The sequence below is a fragment of the Gossypium arboreum genome, chromosome 5, assembly GCF_025698485.1.
Source record: "Gossypium arboreum isolate Shixiya-1 chromosome 5, ASM2569848v2, whole genome shotgun sequence".
In the NCBI taxonomy this organism is placed as follows: domain Eukaryota; kingdom Viridiplantae; phylum Streptophyta; class Magnoliopsida; order Malvales; family Malvaceae; genus Gossypium; species Gossypium arboreum.
In genome coordinates, this window is record NC_069074.1 from 14,885,309 (window position 1) to 14,907,409 (window position 22,101).

Genomic DNA, 22,101 nt, shown 5'->3' on the forward strand with positions numbered 1-22,101 from the left:
GAGGTATTACAAACACAATATATGACTACGAGTGACAACAATGGCAGCTTTGATTCTCGAAAATATTTAAAAATAATTTTTACTAGTTAAATTTAAAAATAGAGAATTCAAGAAATAGTTCAATTTTTACCAGATGTTAGTCGTGTTACGTAATTGTAAGGAAATCCAAATAAAGAATGTTCTTACATTACTACTAGTTTTCCTTCTTACACCCACTTTTATAGTAGTGGATGTACCATTATTTGGTATAAAAATATATATTAATCTATCAAATGAAATAGCTGGAAGTAGATTATAAATTTTTTAAACAAAAAACAGATATTGCATCACTAATACTCCATCTGATAAAGGTTGATATTTTATTGCTTTCTAATACTGTAAGAAGTATTTGTTTGAACAAATCGTTCCAACTCTTCTTCTCTCTCAGTTTTATTATTATTTCTTTTGTTGCAGCAGTTTCGTGTTAATATTGGCATCTTCTATATTCTCACCGTTGATCTGATTGGTGGTAGTGGGAATGGAGAGATGAAATGAAGACAAAATGAAGTCCAAATTCACACGAAATGAAAATCCCATTCCCCAAATGCTATATATTCACAGCTTCCCGTTCTAGGCCTCCTTATGTTTGAGTCTCCTCTCTAATGGACTCCCTTTGATATTCACCCTCCCTCTGTTCTCCTTTCTTCTCTTAGTGTAGATTTTTAATTTTCATTTTTCCTTTTTTTTTCCTTTTCTTTTTTGTCGTTGATCTATTGATTTTGGTTATTTAATAGTATTTGGTTGTTTGATGGCGAAAGGCCGGCGGTTGACCACCAGCAGAAGCGAACGGTTGCTTGGAAATTATGGTTACGGGCACAGCCAAGGGGACAGTGTCGTCAATGAAGAAGCGGAGCTTGGTGAGGAAGATGTTTGGTCGATGGTTGGTAACGTCGCAGACCGAGAAGACGGCGGGAGTGTCGAAAATTCTCGGAGCCAGTGGAGTCCACACGCTGATGCGGAGAGTAACGGGAATGGGAACTTCGACATGAGGGAGGGTCGTCGTCTAATTCCTCGGGGTGACCGTCACGTTGGTGGGCTGTCCTTGGCTTTCGAGGGTTCTGCTTCGACGAAGCCTAGGATCGTGCATCAGTTTCGTGGCCATGACGGCGTGGCGGCCGCTGCTTCGCCACGTGGGCACCATATGGCCACGTCAGCTCCAGTGAACGTGCCTGACTGGAGTAAGATTTATCGGGTTAACTCGGTGGAGTGGATACACGACTCGGACGATGGGTTGGATGACGCTGAATCGGAGATGGTGCCACCACACGAATACTTAGCGCGTGAGTACGCTCGGAGTAAGAAATCTGGCGGGGCTTCGGTTTTCGAAGGCGTGGGTCGGACCCTCAAGGGCAGAGACATGAGGCGGGTCAGGGATGCAGTATGGAGCCGGACCGGGTTCGATGGCTAACCAATTTGTTAGCCAAAAGCAGCTTGAATATGATTGATTAGGCAACTACATCATTATTTTTTTTTTTTTAATTGAGCAATGATTCGGCTGAGTCGACACAGGTGAGTCAACTTAGTGGCGAGGGAGCTCAAGCAGGATTTTGTATTGAGGTGTCTTAAAAAAGATATTCTGTTATTGGATTGGAATTTGGAAGTTAAATGTGCATTTCCATTTTCTCTTAAATTGACGAGGAAAACATAATTGGACAAGATTTTCCATTTCAGAGCAAGGGCAATCCTAATGCTATGTTACACTTACTCAACTCGTTCTTTACCAAAATATGCTTTTAATTTCAAAGCATACTGTTTAGGTCCTTCCAAAATATGCTTCTCATCTGAAATCATTTACACGCATCCAAATATAAATTTAATAAATTTTAAATATTATTTTGATTACGTAAATTAATGAAATTCAACTCTAAACATTAAAATAATTCAAGAATAAGGTTTATAATCCTATTGTATATTTAAAGGAATGATTCCTTTTAAATAATGATGGATTTTTCAAGCATTATATATTAGATTATGTTACAGTGAGTAAGGAAAATAATATTTGATAATTTTATTTTTAATAACTGATATTTTATAAACAATGATTTCTAAAGAGAATATAAAGGTTTTTCACAGTATATAATATATATTAAGAATATTAGTTTGCCTTCGCTTTCAAACTTCTGTCTGGTTACACTCACATGAACAGATCATACCCCTTTTTTTTTCTTTTTTTTTTTTTTGAAAAAAGATTAAAATTAAACTAAAATGAATTGATCACAAATACTATCTACTGGCGGAGGATTAAATTTCTAATTCGTTATTTTGGCTAAGCAATCAATTATTCAGATATTTTTTCTAAAAACATGTCTTGGACTTCAATGCTTTACATGCGACTAAATCTGATGAATCCATCTAATCAAACCAGAGTTTGATTCCACTAATGCACTATTTTGGATACCTTTAATTGCCTGCAAACAATCAAAATATATTACAACTTTTTTATATCCTTGTCGTTGGAGAAAGGCTAAACCATCCAAGATACCCCATAATTTAGTGTTAAATATTGAACATTTTCCCACATACCCATTATACCCAATAATCCACTCTTCAGCTTCATTCCACAACACTCCCCAACATTGCCTAATCCAGAGTCCAATTTTACTTCTCCAACTAAATTTTAATGGACCCAATTTCCTGACAAAAACTAACAAGGATTATCTTCATGGTGACTGATTCGAGTATATTTATGAACTTATATGTATTATTTTGCTCAACTATACGAGATTTTAACAATCTCAAAAGAACTCCAAGATACACCTTGGAAAATGAAGAGATTTATGTTTTTCCATATTTGCCACACAAGCAAATAAAAAAAAATGACCAACTAACCCCTCTTATATTCAACAATGAAACATTTTGCAAATTAGAAACAAGTCAGTCTTAGAGATTGGTTGAAAAAAACGCACCATGGTAATTTAATAGAATGACCTGTGACCAAACATCCTTTGTAGCTGAACAGTTCCTAAGCACATATAAGATACCCTTTAATTCACTCAAACCTAATAAAAATCCAGAGCTGCCAAACATGTAAGTAATGTATTATAATATCACTCATTTAGCTTTAAATTAATAAGTACAAAATAAATATACATAGATATTTTAGTAATTAATGTTTAATTAATAATGAGTTGATTAAAAGTTAAGATTAATGGGCAAAAATATATATCAAGGTTGTAGTTTTAAATTATACATATGTAACTTTACTTTAGAAAAGAGAAATTTACTTTGTCTCATTTCAAAAAAAAAAAAAACTTTTTTCTAATATATTTGTGCGGTAATTTAAAAGACCAAAATTACAAGAATCAAAGGTAAGATATTAATGGATTTAAGTATGCTTCTGTATCTAATTTTTGTTATTAATAAATTGACCTTGCACATCTTGATTTACTATCTTAGTCAAGATATATTGAAAAAATTACAGAGAGAGAAAGAACAAATTTGATTTTTGATGACAGAATTCGACAACAAAGGAGAGAGGGAGAGGGTTGAGCAAAACTCGATTCGATTTGAAAAAATTGAAAAAAATCAAATTTTAAGTTAATCAAATCATGTTGTTCGAGTTATTCGAGTCAACTCGAATTAAGTTCGAGTCGAGTTAGATTTTACAATTCGAATAAAAAATTAATGGAAATACCCCTTAATCTCTGTCAATTTTAAAAATAATCAAATTTGTCTCTTTCAACAAAAATTACAAAAAATAATTTTAAAAATTCTAAATAATTTTAAAATTCTAAATATTTATAAAATTCTAAATTTTATATTTTAAAAATTCTAAAAATATATAAAGAAAGTTAAAATTTTAATATTTTTTAAATTAATAATTTTATGATCTAAATAAGTCAATTAATTATTCAAGTTTACCATACTAAAATAAATTATTTTTTATTATTTTGCTTGAATTTTTTTCAAATATATATGGCTTTAAGTTGATGTGTTTTAACATGAAATTAGTTATACTATAACAAGTTTTTTTTTAATTGACATGTCTAATTTTTTTTAATGTAACTCTAACAATTTAACTCAATTCGACTCGACTCGATTCGAAAAAAATTTAAATCGAGTTAGGATGATAAAATAAGACTCGTTAATTTGATTAACTCGAAATTTTTTCACTCAATTCAATTGAACACTTACCCAAAAGACAATGTAGGTTTTGTTGTCAAAGATGAAACCAATATGTGAGTGTGTGTAGAATGGATGGATGATGCTTGAATGGTGCCTTTTTGGAAGAATATGGCTTTCAAGTCTCCCTTGGATGGCTGTATCAAATTTGTTTTAGATCGAAACCATTCCCTCCATTCATTTCACTCCCTCTATCTTTTCTGTTGTTTTGGATTTTTTATTTTGAGGGCCCATGGTTGGTGACGATGGGTTATTGGTTAATGTTCTTTTGTTCTTTGATTCTCATTTTGTGTGATCCATGCAATCCGACATGACTTTGAAAACAAGAACCAAATCTCTTTTTCTATCTCCACAACTTCTTCGGTTCTTCCCTTCCCTAGTTGATTGCTTATTAAGATTTCCAATGTTATTTTCTGAACCCAAAAACATCATCAGGAAATAAAAGCTCTTTTGGTTTATACATAAAAAGTTTGGGTTGTCAAATATAGCAAACTGAAGAGGAAATCTTTGAAATTTGCAACAATCTGGGCTCACTCAATGAGTCATCGTCAGTGACCCCTTTACCCTCTTTTATCTTTTTAGGCTTGTAATTTGAGGATCCATATCAGCAAAATGATAGGCTATTTATCTCCATGGGATAGCAAAAGCTGAAGGGTGAGAAACTGAAAAAGAAATGGAAGAGCTTTTGGGCCTGATTACCTGATTCAAGCTCCGCCCACAACCAAACAGAAAAACCCATTAAAGAAAACCGAACATAAACAAGGTATCCGAGGATTGAAATATCTTACATATTGTGCATACTGTGCATACTGTGCATCTTATACCAATGACACCACCCTATGGCCCAATTGCAAACGAGTAAGAATAGAGAAAGCTCAAGTTGTTAATAATCCCTTACTTTAAATATTTATATAGTAGATGAACAAATTGAATGATATATTTAATAGCCACCGCTATCAATGTCTGCTCCATAAGATGGAGCGTTTGTCCCCCTAACTTTTTGATAATTCATATGTAAGTATAGCTTTTATTGAGTGAAACTCAGGACCACATATATAACATGCATAGAAATGATTTTTTTTCTCAAATCACCGTAGATTCAACCTGTTTTAATATCCCACCGTTAGCTGGAATCTTTTATAATTTGGTGGACACCTGGAGAGCCAGAGTCTATTTCATTTATTGTTGTCGTTGGGACGGGGTCTTTTTCATTAAATTGACCCAAATACAATAATATTGCTCATAGTATTGCATCGTAATGGAGAAGGAAGGGATTATGCACGAATCATCATAACTTTTAAATCATTGAAATTCATGCATCATACACAGTCAACACCATCCTTACATACATATATTACATCCATCCCTACATCCACCAAGCCCATGACCAACATCAAGAGAAGGCAACCTGGCTTATGCTAAAAGAAAAATGCAATGGATCGATCGTTACAAACCAGTACCATTGCACCATTACTCACTGCACATTAACAAACTCGTCTCTTGGAAAAGAAACTGAGTAAACAAACATTTTATTCGGCCACACTCGGCTTTCTCTTTGGCGAGGCATTTTAGTGAAGCTTGTTTGCAAGATTGCATTGCTTCCTGATCTCACCCTTGCTACCAGTGAGAGGATTGTTCTCAGAGAGGAGAGTAATGGCCCTTGAGAACTCCTTGAAGAAATAGTCTTGGCTCTTGGCCATTTTCTTCACATAAGGTCTGGTCCTTTTGTCGTACGCCAGTTGGTGATCCACAATCAACAAACCCTTGTTGTCCAGTATGTTCCTGTAGTAGTTGTTATCCAAAACCATGGGTGTCCCACGGTCGTTTCTCACATACTGGACGGCCTTGGGGTCTGGGATTTGATCAGGGCATTTATGGAGTATGTGTGGAACATGGTCGGGGTTGAGGGCAGGGTCAACCTCTGGGTACAAACGATGCACCAGCTTCACACAGTGAGTTCTGCCGACACTGTGAGCTCCTGTTTTGCACAAAATAGGAAACTTAGAGCCAAAAAGATGCTAGAAATATAATCTCCATAATGTTCACTCACATAGTCAGTTAGTCACTTGCATTTACTGATACTGATGTAAAGATGGAAAAGGAGTACCTAGGAGAGCAACGACTCCAGGGGTGTCAATACCCATGGCGGCAAACCTGTCAAGAACGCCAGAGATGGTCTCATTGTGGTCCGGAAGATACTCCTCCACAACATCTGCTCTGCTCCTTCTACCGTCTCTTCTTCCAGTTTTGAGAGGAATGTAAGGGCCTCCCAACTGAAACAAGTGAATTAGGGGTTACTTTTACTTGACTGACAAGCTAAGCTAAGCTAAACTTAGTAATTCACAAAATTAAGATATGCATCCAGGAATTTTAAGTATTTATTACAGTTAAAATAGGATCTAAGCACATGAAACTGAAACTGAAACCTCAAAGGACTGGGAAAGCAAAGGTTAGTAGTAGATTAAGCAAACGAAACCCCACTAATCTTACTGATTTAGTGCAATAAGGAACTCTCAAGTAAGCACATAGAAGTGTAGTTTTAATTAAATTTGAATGGAGGAAGAGTAATCTAAAGAGAGGTGGAAAGAAATTTTTACCGAAACGATGCCTTCCCTAGCAGACAGAACAAGGATATCAGCACAAGAAACAACTCCAGGACATTCCCTTTCTACAGCTTCTTTGATGGTCTCAATGTACCTGAAATTCCTTAGGCCAAAGCTCCTGTCTGTCTCCTTCTCAGACAAGCTCCTTCTTGTGGAGTCCAGCAGCAGTGAAGCATCACATGACTACTCCAAAAAATGAAAAAACAGTACTTGTAACTATCAAGAACAAGAAAATAGTGTAAAGTAGTTGAAAAAACACTGTAGCGTATAGATTCATAGAAATATATACCTGGACAGCACAGTCATGGAAAATGTTTCTCAGCCAAGAAAAAGCAGTGTTTTTGTGTCGCTTGTACAGTAGCTTAACTTGCTCCTTGATAATGTCTTCAGCCTGAGGACAAGAATCCTTGTAGAAGTTCATAACAAGACCTTGGTCTTCCTCATCCTGTGCAAATGCCGAGACAGCTGAAAAGGAAAGCAAAGCAAAGAAGAAGAGAACTTTGGCACCCATGATTTTCCTCATCTCTACACTCAACCCAAGGTCACTAACCTTGCTCTAGATCCCTTGTGACGTGCTGCTTAAATAATTCAGAGTGTAACAGATCTGGTATAAAAAAATTACAGTTACTAATATTTTTATACACTTGCCATTAACTACACTCCAGTATTTATTGCTAAAGGTCACTCTTTTTTAGTCTATGAGTGAGTACACAGTAACACCTGTGAGAGTTAACAACGGAAAATGACAAAACTAAGAGAAATGACTGATAGAGAGGGATAGAGATCCGAAGCCAGTTGATCCAACGGTGTATAATGGAGGATCATGGAATAAAGCTGTAAGATTAGGGTCCCTTGTCAGAATCAAGTTTACCTTTTAAAGGCAGGTACCTAGAAGATTTTTGAAACATTTCTAGTAAATTTATCCTGTTTTGTTGTTGAATGATGATGTTGGAGGGGACGTTACTGTTAGTATTATTTGTCTCTCTAATACCACATTTGTTCTTTCCATAATCAGTACTAAAGCCTTTAGCCTTCCCAATGTAAAGCATGCTAAAATGTTGAAACAAAATCAATGATTTCAATCTCAAATGTGATTCAGGTAAATTTTTTTTCTAAATTCTCTGAAGAGGATATAAGATTTAAGTTTGACTGTTGTAATCAAAAGTATATAATTTATTACCACTAGCAGTATTCTTTTGATATCTAAGGTGATTAAATTATTAATAAATTTATGTTTTAATCATTAATTTTAAAAAATTATAAAATAGTCATTAAATTATTTAAAAGTTTCATTTAAATAATTCTATTAAATTTTTAAAGTCTAATTAGCGAGCTTCAAGTAACGATTCAATGATTGATATAATGGGATCTATACTCGTCAACAAGTAGATGAAAATAACTTATATCTAAGTCGATCAGATTATCAATGTTGGAGGTCGAAGAAAAAAATTGTTTAGACTTTAATTCATAAATTTGTAATATTTAAGGTCGTTTTATGAAAAAAGTTAAAATATATTAGAGAATGAGAATTTTTGATTGGTGTAGGTAGTACAAACAGAGAAGGCTAATAGTTTTGAATGAAAAGAAATTTTTGAAAATTTAGTAAAGTTTTGACGTAGTTTACCCTATTATTAATTGCAAAGCGGGATCTGGAGGAAGAAGGCTAGAATGCGTTCAGGTTTCTCAAATTTTAAATGCGTAAAAAGCATTGAACTTTGAACTTGCACATGCCTATCGGTTTCAACATTTTTGTGCACGCATTTAATAATTTGGGGATAAATAGTATAAATTTGAAGGTTTAATTAAGTGACAAATAAATACATAAAAAGGGTTATGGAATGTACCTTTAATAGAAGTAATAATTATTGTAGGTGATCATTCTTAAAGATATGGTGTAAGCATGTATGAGACATGGTATAAAAAGAAATGGAAAAATTATTTTGAGATAATAAATAATGATTAGCTGGTTAATAAAAATTTATTTCATTTTAGATGAGATGAATGGGATGGTTAAATGCAATTTCATTAAAGACATGAATGGGACGAAAACAAAATACTAGAGGCAAAACAAACTATGGGTTAATGAATATAGGCAGCAATAATGTAATAATACAGTGCCTTAGATATAAGCTTCTAGGTCTAGCCAAAACTTGGACTGTATATACTTTGTTACAGTTTAAATCCATTTTTATCATTAATTTGGAAAAAGAATACCCTTCACTTAAAAAGTGGGGTATTTATTATGCATCGGATAGCGTGTAGGAATTGCTAATCCAATCCAAAATTGAAGAAAGGAAAGCTAACAAATTTATTCAGATCTTGGATGAAGAAGAAGCAGCCCACTAGCCTACCACTCACAGACATTTGCCCTTTTATTTTGGTGGGGGGACATCTCTCCCATTCAAACAATGGACCCACTTACATTTTTCTAGCAAGTTTATTTTAAACATTTATTGTTAATGGCAATTGGCAATACATTATTGAAATCTAAGACGACAAAGCTAAAAGTTATTGTCACTGTCACATTTAGCTTGATTAAATTGGATTCTCTAGAATTCAATAATAATAATAAGAGAGTTTGGAGGCTTTAGGCAAAGTGCAGAAGCAAATGCATTTCCGTGACGTAGTAGGGCTTTTTCATGTTGCCAGCAATGCCCTTTTGTAACCCACTATTGTTTTGCTTTACAGCACTACAGCATGAAGGGTAGATGCGAGAAATCGGGGGAGCTCAACCAAGAGGTAGGATGGACCACCGACACTTTCATATCACTTGTTTGTATATATGGATAAACGTGAACGGTGAACCCCCCCAAGTGATGAATCATCATGGCAGCTGAAAAATAATATTAACAAATGAAATAGGGAACAAAATATGTTCTGGGTCCTAACCTTGTATGCGTGAACACGACATTTTGTAACCTTCCCAGGGTAAACATTTTGAGTAATTACAGTAAAAAGAATAACACGAAAGTGAATAAAATTTCTTCAGAATGAACTTCGCTTAACCATTCATTTTTACTTACCTACTTTTATGCATTCATGTACCTATTGCATTGATGCATGCTTTCATTATATGCAGAGTAATAATGGCTACTGTTGTGACGACTGATGAGTGATGCCCACGCGCCTTTGTTTCAAGCTTTTGCCACTTTTTCGTCGGAACTACCAGTTGTTGACTTTTAATCTCGTAACGTTAATGAATCACTTCAAACATAAAATGGACTAACGGAGTCTTTTTATATGAATTTAAAAGAAGTATGTAGAAGATCTTTTAATTTCACTAAATTGCTGTATGATGGGCCGAGTTCTATGGGTCACAAGCTTCCTCTCATCAAAGAGTTATTCGGGCTTTGGGTGAATAAAAGAGTAACGAGCAGGTTGGGCAGACACAGACAACTTAAATAGGGCATTAATGGATAAATGGGTTACCATATAACCCACCCGTATGGATCCGCACTCGCATCTTTGCCCCCTCGAATTATTTCCCAAGAGATGCAGACACTAACCGTCATGAAACAATTTCATCCTAGATCTGTCTGCATTTAACATCAGCAACAAGATGGCGGATGTGTGGGGCATACCATTTCACTTTCTCCACATGATCGATCGTAACTTCCCAACGATGGCCTGCACCCAACATTAATCACTTTAAACTGGCTTTTTCTTAAATAAAACATGAACCCCAACATGTACATGTACGTTGTATAAGCTCAGAAAGTCATACCCTCGGATCTTGCAATTTCAGATATCGATTTTGAAACATGGTTAGCCCACAATTCCACCTCGGTGTCCTTCACATTCCCGTGGACATGCAATATCCCACCGTTACTCCTGCATTTTTAGTACCATCATTAAATGTGACCACAAACAATGGGAGAAAGAGAGAAAGAAGAATGCACGGACTTCCCCCATGAGTTCCTTAAACGAAAAAAGCAATACGTATATTGGGGTCTAAAAGTGCGACAAGTTTAAGATCTCGCAAGGAGATACTAGCAAAACTGCTATCAATATAACTGAAGCCTCGCTAGACAGTTCTTCCAGAGTCCAGAAATGGAGTAATCAACCAAATAAAAATTCAGAACCAGAGCAAATATTTAAACTATACGCATGTCTAGGAGATGTTGTAAAGAAACCATGAATATTATCCAAGACCAAGTTCATCTGCACATTGAAGGTGAATGGTAGTGGACTTTTGCTTGAGAAAACTATTGCAAGCCGGGGGAGAAGCAACAAATCACAGAAAAAGTTTCAAAGAATAACCCTACAACTCTTTTTCTTCTAATTTATCATTGAATTCGGATTTTAAACTGGAAACAAGTAATGAATTTGATATTAGGCAAGGTGACATGAAATGAAACACAAGTAATAACACCAGAGCAAAGCACCTTAATGCCCTCACAGCAGTAAGCCAGCTACCCTCACTTGATGGAAGAAGACCGAGACAAACTCGATCTGCCACTCCCTATAGGAAAATAATCAATAGGAATCAATCAATACAGTTTCTTTTGGTACTTAAGGCTCAAGTTGCCATGGCAATATGTTATTTTCAGTCTATTTCATGAAAGGGTGAGTATTTGGTACACTGGCAGTGTACTTTCTTTATTTCACAAGCAGCCTCAAAAAATGGACATGTGTCTTTTTTTTTTTAAATATATATATTTTTTAATAATTTACTATACTCCTATAGGACACTTGCCAACCCCCTAACCCTGTCCATGTAGTTTAAAAACTCCACTGGCAGTGTACCAAATATTCTCCTTTATGAAAAAAGCATATATAGATAAATATGCTGCCTTGTCCTTGTATTCCAAGGGTATAAATGTTTACAGTGTCAATGCGGATATTAAGCATGCCAATGTACCTTGGGTGCTGTAATCCGATTATCCCCTTCAAGTACGATACAACGATCAGAGACAGAATTGGCTTCAAGATTACGTTTAAGAGCCTCAATGGCATAAGGATTCCATTCACAAGCATAGACTAACTTTGCTTTCGCCCTGATTGATTAGCATTACAATTCAAAAAAGGCATCAACATAACAGAAAAGACAAAATAATCAGTAAAATTAAAAGTCAGCAGGTTGAAAATTGAAGAGATAATAAAAAATCTCCATACACTAACTTATAATTCCCCATCAAAACGTGTAATTCCTGTTAACAACACGATGGTGGAATGACACAAGAAATCCTTATCCTCCACATAGCCCATAAAATGACAAGTGTCATACCATTAATTCAAAATCCTTAAATCTAACACCAATTACAACAAACTACAGACCAGTACAGATGCGAAGGATGATATGGTAATTGTCAGACCAACAACATTATCTAACAATTTTTTTAGTGGGAAAAAGAAGTCTGCTTCTAGTCAAAGGTCACAAAAACCAAGTTAGCAAGTATTTACATCTGCACGTAATGTGTGTGTGACAGAGAGAGCTGAAAATACTTGAGATTTGGAGAAAATTTTGAAAGGCATAAAAATCATAATTAGAGCATACCTAACAAGGAAGGGCAATACAAAATATCCAATTCCAGCAAACAGATCCACGATGACTGCATCTGTACAATCTGAACTGGCCATACGGATTTTCTCAGAAAGATTGCCCCAAGAGAACATGCACTTGGTAGCATCAAAAGAATATAGAATCCCATTTTCACGATGATCAACCCAGCCATTATCTCCTACAAGAATCTCCAAAGTACTGTCCCTTGTACCATTTGCAGTGACCCGGCCCTTGACAAATTATAGAAATTAATTCAATAAGTCCATGAGTGGCATACATAATATGACGAATGGTACCCCTGAGATTCTTAATTATTGACTCTTTGTCTAAAAATAAACAACTAATTTAATTCAACTCGTTACTCCTAAAACAAATTGGAAACAACAGTTAAACAAATTAAAACCTTCAAAGTCAATTTTCTTGAAATCTTAACTTTGCCTTCCATATAAAAATTGGACATACTGACCAACTAACTAGAGACAAAAAATATCATTTTACGGTATTAGACTGAATCAGCATAAGACAAGAAGTTTTTGAACAAAAAGAAAGAATTATCAGTCAATATAGCAGCTAAGATATGATTCATCCATATATCTTACCTGCCGTGCAAGGCGACAAGTATTAAGGGATTTGGCAATAATGGGCCAAAGCTCCTCTCCAATTGAATTCCATATTGGGTCCCCGAAGGATGAAATCGGTAGCACAACAATATCACCAATCCGTTCCCACCTGAACTAGTCGAAGATGTTAAAATAGTGAGGATATTGCATGCGCAGGTACACAAAGAAAACCAAAGCTAGCCACTGAAACTCTCAATCTAACTCAAAAAATTTCACAGAATTGAAACTGGAATAAGCAAACAATGAAGTGAAGTAGTGAAACAAACCTGTTTGGTAGCTGCTCCAGAAGTTTATCTGATAACCCCTTTTGCCTAATCAAAGAGGCAACAGCTTCAGTCATTATTTTTAAGGGAGATTTACAAGCTTTTCTTTTTTGAACAAGCTCATCTGGAAGCTTAGTAGCACCATATTCCTTAAGAATGTCCAGAGCTACTGAGGAGGACATGTCATTTAAGAGTGAACCTTCAGCTCTAAATGGTTTAGATGGATGATGATCACTCAAAACTTCAAATCTGTCTTCTGAGAAGATAGCACAAAACTTCTCGGTCACAGGGAAAGAGATGAACAAACCATCCTCTTGTGCATAAACTTTTCTCTCTAGATCTAACCATCCAAACTTCTTCAATATGTCCTTTCCTAATTTTGAATTTTTTTTTTCAAGTTTTACAACCCAACTCGAAGCATCTATCTGTCCTGTCTGGTTCTCAAGATTTAAGCTTTGCATTTCAGGATGTTGAGGTGAACCAGTTCCAACATGTGGAGCTTGTAAAAGAACATTCCCATTTTCCATCATACCTTCCTCTTCCTTATTAACTTCATTTTCACCGAGCTTTCGAGAACTGTCATGATCATCTAGAGATAATAAAGGAAACAAGTTGATTTTCATAGGCTCACTAAACTTGGTTCCAAAAGCATAACAAGCTGCTCCACCACCAACCATAATAAGATCATCACGAACAACATTGGCTGTGGAACGCACAAAAAGTTCTTTATCCATTGAACTGAGGGTCACATGCTTCCAGACTAGGCTTCGCATATCTAGTACTGTCAACTCTTGACAATGTTGTGTAACAGGACAACCTCCAATTATTCCAATAAAATACTTGTAGACAAACATGGAGTGGGAGAACCTAGCATATGGGCTTCTTCCTCCTACCTTTTCTACTTTCCATGAACATGTTAGAGTATCAAAACTGTACAAGTCCCCAAGAGCCTCTCCATAGTACCCTCCAAACATGAATAACTTAGATCCATATGCCACCATTGAGTGAGAATGACGAGCACATGGCCGTTCACCGTGGACAATTAGTTCTTCCCATTGCAGTGTATTGGTGTCAAGAACATGCAATGATGAAGAGATTGTTTCGTTATTAAGGCCACCAAAGACATAAATCTTTGATCCTACTGCAGCAGCCGCATGCCGATGCCTGTGCAAGATACATACAGACTACAAATTAAGAACTAAAATGAGATGCCGGCTGAGGCGGGGAAAGAAACAGTAGATACAGACATTAATGTACATTCATAGCATGTTCACGGAGGGATTTACACAGATAATGTTTTTTTATAACATATATTTAACCCAGTGAAACTAACTGGAGAGGCAGAACAGCAAGATATGAGTACCTTGGAGGAAAAGCGCTGCCAGTACGATCTAGTAGCCTCCATTCGTTCTTTAACGTATTGAGAATCCATACCTCGCTCAGTTTGTTCGTAGGATCAGCCCTGCCTCCAATAACATACATGCAATCTCCGATTAAAGAAGCAGTGTGACCCAGGCGAGGTGATGGACGGCCCGCCACATTGATTTCTCTCAATGTCCCATGCAATGGATCAAGGAGAAAAGAGTCATCTCTTCTCGCATGTCTTCCACTGCCCCCAAAGCCACCAAATATAAGAACTTCAGCTTTGTTTGTGCTTTCTAAGGTACAAGTAGAATGGCCCCAAAGGAACAGTCTCTCTATAGGTTCACCAGCAATTACCATCTGACTAATAGATAAACTGCAGCCGGGAATTCCTTCAGTTTCCACCAATGATTCACGAGAAAATCTTGCTTTTTCGCTAGGAACGATGTTCTGCAAGCGCATACGTGAAATAGCTCAAAATTAAATCCTCAATCATAAATATAAAAGCTCATTATAATCACAAAGCTCGGGGTTCATATGAAATAATTGTAAAATCATAGTAAAACAAAATTTACCAACTTGAGAATCTACAAAACTTCTCTCCAAACCATCTTGACCTTCATTACAATCACCGCCACTCACACTACACTTTGAACCAGTCGCGTTTTCCAATGTTCCATCCTGACTTTTTCGAAATGATCTAAGAAACCCTTCAGTTCTCTTCCAATTAGCTTCCATTTTCTCATTAGCAACCCCAACAAGAAACCTCAAGTAATCTTCAGACACCATAATCTTCTGGGTATCCCCCAAAGGCACCTCCAACCGTATCGAGCACCGTATCCCCACTATCACTCTCTTGCTGACGCTTGTAATCCCAGACTCTCTGAACCCACAAGCAATCGCCAAAGAAACCAAACTCTGAGCTGAAATTAAGTCTCTACACTCAACGGCAATGATGAGAGGCTCGAATCGAAAGACCAACTCACTGTCTTGAATCAACTTAGTCGAGTCAGAGAAGAGTAGGGAGATGACCGAGTCCGGATCAGCCGTGTCGTGCGTGATGAAGAGCCAGGTGCCTCCTCGGGCTTTCTTTTTGGTGGGATTATTGGAGCTGGGATTGGGTTTTGGTTGGGAAAGGATAGAGATACGGCCAGAGCAGGAACTGGTGGTGAAGTAAGAAAGGTGGTTGTTGAGGACGTTGATGAGAGGAATGATGGGTGTGTCTAAAGAGCCTTTGGGTGATTTATCTGCTTCATTGGAGCTCAGTGAAGCTAACGTCGATGCCTTCCTCTTGTCAAAGTCCATTTTATTTTTCAGCCACCTCTTTCACTGTTTTCTTCTTTCTTTCGGCTCCAAAAACCCTTTGCTAAATCTTAGATTCAAAGGGTAGGAATAAAGAGAAAGGTAATGGATAATTTTGGAGATTTTCATTAATTTATGGGCTTTGAGCTTTACGCAGTACTAATGAAGTGATTCAGACTTTCATTTTTTTGATTCATGGATGGGCCATGGACTCGAGCCATTTTCTTTTTGACAGTAGAGACAATAGTTGGGTTTTTTTATCTATATTACTAAACATAAAAGCAAGGCCTTAGGGCCTTTTCTTCTTCCTTTTATACATAATAATATAATGGTGAAATTTTTATTCTAATCCTCTATTTTTTAGATTATATAAAAATAGTTAAATTTTAGTTTTGATACCTATACTACACTCAAATTTGAGATTTAATTTCTATACTTTTATTCAGATTAAAATGTCATTAGTAAGCTTAAATACTTTATTCAGTTTGAAATGCTTATGCAAATTTTTAAAATTTGTTAACATTGTTAAAATTCTCTATTAAATTCATGTCCGGGATATCAAGTAAGTATTTCTTTTGTTAATTTCAAAATGCCATACCAACAAGTTGAATTAAAGTATTTTAATTGTGTTAACAAATAAACTTAAAATTTTAAATTTAAAAATAAAGAGACTAAAATCTTAAAAATAAAAATACAAAAATTAAATTCCAAGGTATGAATAATACAATAACTTAGAAGTATAATGCAACATTTAAAATTTCATTCTATAATATAATAAAATAAATAAATACTTAACAGAACGCGAATTGTGGGTGGCAACCATACTAATAACTCTATGTAATTGCCTTCCTCCTAACACGCGTTCAGTCCCTTTAATTCAATTTTTTTTCATTATAATTATAATGGTATAATTTCAATTTTGATTCATCAATTATAATAACACTTGAAATTTATTTTTATATTTTAATTTGGCATAATTTGATTCCGTATTTTATAACAATATGAGTTGGTTCAGATAGCTAACATCATTAGTTATTTTATTAAATTTTGTTATATTAGTTTTAAAAATGCTATTCGATGAGAATTTATTTTGACATAATGAATTTGAATAAGTGTTATTAAAATTCAGGTTGGCTAATATATTTGGCCTAATTGATAACAACTTGTTTAGCAATTATAATATAATGATAAAATTGCAGTTTCAATCTCTACTATGCTCATATTTGGGATTTAGTGATTGTAATTTAATTTGACATAATTTGATCATGTACTTTTATAATGACATTAGTTAGTCAAAATAATTAGAATCTTTAACTATATCGATTAAAATGATTATGTGAATTAGCGATGTCGAAAATAGTGGTTCGAGACCATCAAATCCGACAAATGAACTCGTAGATTATATTATTTAATATTCATGAGCCAAATGTAGCTTTTAAAAGATTTTTGAAATAGTAAATTGTTTTTATAAAGATTTATTTGGTCAATAAATTGAGAAAAAAAAGTATTGAGATCTCGATGTTATAAACCGAGCCATAAATATTTTTATAAATATTTACAGAGTGTCAATAAGGTAGTATTAAATTTTCGTTAGAAAATTTTGACTTTTGGGTGATTAATTAAATAAAAAGGACTAAATTGAAAAATATGTAAAAGTTGCTAGAAGGATTAAATAGCTCAATTTTCAAATGAGGAATGAACTAAAGTGCAAATAAGCCCAAAGGAGATATTTTGGGCTGCAATAGCTGAAAAAATCAGGAAATCGGTGAAATAAGGGAAAAATTAGAAAATTGCCAAAATTAGCTAAATAAAAATGGGACCAAATTGGAATATCTAGAATTCTCTTCATTTTCTCTTCATTTTCATCATCTGAAAAACATCCATGGAAGATGGTTCAAGATAGTTTTCATACTCTAGCTTCATGTAAGTTTAATTATTGCTTTCTCCTTAAAATTTCTAAGATTTTGGACTTTTACAATTGGGTCCTGTAACGACCTGAACTTTAAGGTTATAGGAAAAATATATTTTCGGGTCTCTGTTTCTAAAAAAATGGATTAAAAAATATTTATGAAAAATAATTACGAAGTTAATTGAGTAATTAACTAGGCTTTAATTAAGTGAATTTAGCTTAATTAAGAGTAATTAGGAAAAATGACTAAATTGAATAAAGGATGAAAGTTAAATTTAGATTAAAAGAAAATAAAAGGACCAAATAGGGAATTATACCTAGTGTATGAATTTAGGCGGCAAAAGATGGAAGAATCTAGGATTTTCTTAGATTAATTAATTTATTTATTATTATAGTCATTATTATTTAATTGATGTTAAATTATTATATTATGAAATAAATAAAAGAAAGACAAGTATATAGTGATAATTTGATACAAGTGTATGGAAAAAATAATAAAATAAAAATAATCACATGTGTAATAATTATTGTAAATACATTTGTAAAACATGTATGTATTTACTTATTATTTAAGTAAATATTAATGTTATTATTATTGAATTGATATTATATTATTAAATAAATTAAATAAAGACAAATGTGTGGATACGATTTGATACAAATGTATTAATAAAATCCATACATTTGTAATACATGTATTTGATATTAAATATATATTTATTATTTAGTAAAAGATATTTATTAATTAAATAATTATATTATATGATATGATTTTTTATGTGATGAATAAATAAAAGTGTGACAAATGTAAGGATATAAATGGATACAAATGTTAAATAAATATTGGTTATTTAATAGATTTTTATTAATAGATATTTATAATGTTATTATATTATATATATATATATATATATATATATAACAAAACTAAAAAGAAAAAACAGAAAAGTAACAGAATAGGCAAACGTGGAGAGGGGAAGGAAAGGAAAGGAAAGAAAGAAAAGGGAAAATTCAAGGTTTGAAGCTTTAAAGTTTAATAGGTAAGTTAGTTTAGTCCTTTTTATTTAGTTTTGATGTTTTAAAAGCTTTAGAACAAATATTTGATGAAATTAAGTTAATATTTTGAAAGTTATTAGATTTCTAAATATTGTTCATGTTGAATAAAAAGATGAATTAGGGGTTAAATTGATAGAAATTCAAGTTAGAAATGAAATAAGGATTGAATTGTAAAGTAATTCATAAGTTTTATGTTGTAGGGACTAAATTGATGAAATTTCAAAATTAGGAAAATATGCTGGAAATTTTATAGTTAAGTACGAGTTTGGATAAAATTTGAATAGAAATGAAGTATGAATTGATATAGAAAAGGTAAGTGAATTTAGTTAAGATTAAATTGAAATTAAAGTAGAAATTGAATATAAATTGTATTAATTAGATATAAATTAATAGTGAATTAACGAATATGAATTGTTTTAATTCCCATAGCTAACGTTGTCTCGGGAAATTTCGGCTAAGTAAGGAAAAATGGCAAAGACAACGAGAGTTAGCTCGAGAAAATACGGTTTGTATTTCTATAATCCGAACCTAGTTATTAATTGTTATATTTTTATTCAATGCAATTAATAAATGTTGAAGTGAGAATTATTGTGTTTATAATGGAAATGGATTAATTTGGTATGTGATGAATTTATATTGATTGAATTAAATTGAATTATATATTATAAATATATATATATGTGTGTGTGAATGAGATATTGTGCAATTATGATAATTGAATTTTAGATAAATGTTATGATAAATAAGATTTGAATTATTTGTATTGTGTCTTTATAATTGAAATGAATTGATTTAGTATGTGATAAATTTATATTGAATTGATTTATGAATATATATGAATGTTTGAATTGAAATGAATATTGATGTGGAAATTGAATAATAAATATTTGTTATATTATGTAGTTGGAAGTGTGATGAAATTGATAGAAAATTGTGATTATTGTGAAATTGGATATTTATTAGTGAAAAGTGAATGGAATTATATTGAATTGAAACTATATAGTTAATTAATTAAAATATAAATTAATTGAAAACTAAAAAGTGAAATAAATACCCTATTAACTAGTCGGGCTAGTCGGATATAGTTGGCATGCCATAAGATATAGAAGAGTACGGGTTTTGCCGGCTTACTGATCAGGCACTTATGTGCCGACTCATCATATCTTGTTTCGTTTCGCACTTTGTGTGTAAGATATTATTCTTTATTATATTACTATTATTATGTTTTGGATTTGTTCCTATGAGGTACTCTGTGTACCGTACTGTTACTATTCTAGATTTGTTCTGATGAGGTACTCCGTGTACCGTACTGTTACTGTTACTGCTTCGGCCGATGAGGCACTATGTACCGTACTGGTGTGTTGGTTGGATCCGTGTATCCGTCAAGGTCCGAGTCATGTTAATCGGGGTAGATAAAGGAACTGGAAAGATCGTCTATTACTGAATAATTTAATTGTTACAATATATTTGATTTTTACTGAATAATTGACTGTTACTGGGTAACCGATCAATTGATTGATACTGAATAACTGATTATTATTGAATAATTGATTGTTACCGAATAACTGACTATTTCTAAATAAATAATTGTTCTGATACGTTAATGGATATTACTGATTGATTAATTGCTATTGAAAAATAATAAATGATTTTGAATTTAAAGACCAAAACATTGGTTGAAAAGTGAATGTTTGAATACTCATTGAGTTTGAAAAGTTCAATATATTTAAATTAATATGTTTTATAATTGTTTAAGTGTTCGGATTATAGAAATACCACAGAGTGTATACTCAGTGTACGGTTTGTTTCCGTGCGCAGGTTAAGGCTAGACCATTGAATCAGCATCCCAGGCCGATCCCGAATTCAATAAGGTAAAGTATGTTAAGTATTGGTAATGACCTGTACCTTGGATGTCTTATGAGAGTCATTTAGGTTGTGAAAGTGTTGATAAAATAAGTAAATTATGGTTGGCAATGGTATATAGTATGAATTTGAAAATTGAAAGAAAAATTCGTAGTAATTCTCATTTAGTCCCGAATTGATTTTACTGTTCATATTGGACCGCGAGGGCCCATTAAAGGGACGTCATCTTAAAATTATGATGAGTCTGAACGTTTATATTTAATTAATGTCGGTATTGTACTGTACTGATTGGTAATATCTCATAACCCTGTTCCAGCGACGGTATGGGGTTAGGGGTCGTTACAGTCCAACTTACTATGTCATTAGTTTTTGATTCCATGGCTAATTTTTAAAAATTTCTATGGATGAGTGCTAGAAGAATATGATGAATTAATTTTGATATATGATAATTTTATCAAATAAAATTGATGGAAATTGATTTTAGGACCTAATTATGGAAGAGTTTAAAATTAAGATCTAGTACTAAAGTTCTGATTTTCAGGGGTTATGAAATAGTTTAAAATGATAGACTAAATTATTAATTGAGAAAAATTAACTCAATTGAGTGGTTAATTGAGTAAGGACTGAATTGTATGAACTGTGAAATTTGGGGTAAAATGAAAATCAACATTTTGCATTAAAACTGTTTTGGACAGCAGCAGTAGTCTAACTTTAAAAAATCACCAAAAATTGTAGAAATCGAATGAGAGGATAAATAAAATATGAAATTAAAACTTATTGAATCTAGTTTCTTATAGAAGAAACGATGTACGCAAGGAATTGTAAATCATGAGATATAATAAATTTTGTGAGGTAAGGTCAGAATGATTTCGGGTTCTCCTATTCTGACTTTAGAAAATCATAAAAAATTGAAAAAATAATTAGGGACTAAAATTTATATGTTTAGAATCCTGAATGAGTCTATTTTTAAGAGAAACAAACGAGAATATTATTTGAATCCCGTACGAGGAGATAATTAATTTTTAGTGAAGAAGGGTCGGAACTATCAGACAGCAGAACAATTGTGACTTTAAAGAATAAACTGTACTTATTGGCTGAACCAAAAATTCTGAAAATTTAATGGTAAGAAGGTATGTAAGTCTAATTTCAGGAAAAATTAGCGGATCTAAATTTGGAGCTCCATAGCTCAAGTTAAAAATAATTTAGTGACTAGGACACAAGTAGACAGCTTTGGAATACAAATATAAGTAAATAATGAAACTATAGATAATGTTACTTATAAGCGTGTTATATACATTAAGGATGTGAAATGGAGAGGAGAAGGAGGAAAATATGTGAGTGACTTATGCATCAATTGATCACATGCTCGATTATATTTGGTAAATGTTAAACTTTGTTAAAATAAAAAATGTTATAAATACATGTTTGAATTAAATGTTATATATGTTAAATAATAATT

The 22,101-nt window shown here is 33.3% G+C and overlaps 3 protein-coding genes and 1 long non-coding RNA gene across 5 annotated transcripts; 2 read left to right on the forward strand and 2 right to left on the reverse strand.

Annotated features, from left to right (window-relative positions):
• Window positions 1–203: 203 nt before the first annotated feature.
• LOC108450094 (uncharacterized) lies at window positions 204–1,645 on the forward strand. Of its 2 annotated transcripts, none has more exons than XM_017747553.2 (2): window positions 204–350; window positions 454–1,645. In XM_017747553.2, exon 2 carries the CDS (start codon window positions 788–790, stop codon window positions 1,445–1,447), a length of 660 nt encoding a protein of 219 aa, XP_017603042.1. In that variant the 5' UTR covers window positions 204–350; window positions 454–787; the 3' UTR covers window positions 1,448–1,645. The 2 variants fall into 2 exon arrangements, with proteins under 2 accessions (XP_017603042.1, XP_017603043.1); XM_017747554.2 differs by having other exon boundaries at window positions 457–1,645.
• Window positions 1,646–5,435: 3,790 nt separating this feature from the next.
• LOC108453239 (peroxidase 42) lies at window positions 5,436–7,505 on the reverse strand. Its single transcript, XM_017751233.2, has 4 exons — window positions 7,054–7,505; window positions 6,759–6,947; window positions 6,269–6,434; window positions 5,436–6,139 (listed from the first exon to the last, which is right to left on the reverse strand). Exons 1-4 carry the CDS (start codon window positions 7,285–7,287, stop codon window positions 5,730–5,732), a joined length of 999 nt encoding a protein of 332 aa, XP_017606722.1. The 5' UTR covers window positions 7,288–7,505; the 3' UTR covers window positions 5,436–5,729.
• Window positions 7,506–9,997: 2,492 nt separating this feature from the next.
• Window positions 9,998–15,938, reverse strand: LOC108453767 (tRNA wybutosine-synthesizing protein 2/3/4). The gene is made up of 9 exons (XM_017752057.2): window positions 15,092–15,938; window positions 14,514–14,962; window positions 13,154–14,314; window positions 12,867–12,996; window positions 12,262–12,497; window positions 11,626–11,761; window positions 11,150–11,226; window positions 10,489–10,595; window positions 9,998–10,391 (listed from the first exon to the last, which is right to left on the reverse strand). Exons 1-9 carry the CDS (start codon window positions 15,815–15,817, stop codon window positions 10,291–10,293), a joined length of 3,123 nt encoding a protein of 1,040 aa, XP_017607546.1. The 5' UTR covers window positions 15,818–15,938; the 3' UTR covers window positions 9,998–10,290.
• A 2,709-nt stretch (window positions 15,939–18,647) lies between these two features.
• On the forward strand, window positions 18,648–20,908 carry LOC128292846 (uncharacterized). The gene is made up of 3 exons (XR_008282797.1): window positions 18,648–18,763; window positions 19,209–19,284; window positions 20,598–20,908. It is a non-coding gene; the product is annotated as an uncharacterized LOC128292846 (long non-coding RNA).
• The last annotated feature ends 1,193 nt before the right edge of the window (window positions 20,909–22,101 follow it).

Bases quoted from the DNA above. Each gene is read 5' to 3' on its own strand.
- LOC108450094 (XM_017747553.2), top strand. From the start codon at position 788: ATGGCGAAAGGCCGGCGGTTGACCACCAGCAGAAGCGAACGGTTGCTT.
- LOC108453239 (XM_017751233.2), bottom strand. From the start codon at position 7,287: ATGAGGAAAATCATGGGTGCCAAAGTTCTCTTCTTCTTTGCTTTGCTT. The intron at 6,948-7,053 runs GTATATATTTCT...TTTTTGGAGTAG, and splicing joins TCCATGACTGTGCTGTCCAG to TCATGTGATGCTTCACTGCT. The intron at 6,435-6,758 runs GTAAAAATTTCT...CACTTGTTTCAG, and splicing joins CTAGGGAAGGCATCGTTTCG to TTGGGAGGCCCTTACATTCC.
- LOC108453767 (XM_017752057.2), bottom strand. From the start codon at position 15,817: ATGGACTTTGACAAGAGGAAGGCATCGACGTTAGCTTCACTGAGCTCC. The intron at 14,315-14,513 runs GTACTCATATCT...TATCTTGCACAG, and splicing joins GGCAGCGCTTTTCCTCCAAG to GCATCGGCATGCGGCTGCTG. The intron at 11,762-12,261 runs GTATGCTCTAAT...CTAATCAATCAG, and splicing joins GTATTGCCCTTCCTTGTTAG to GGCGAAAGCAAAGTTAGTCT.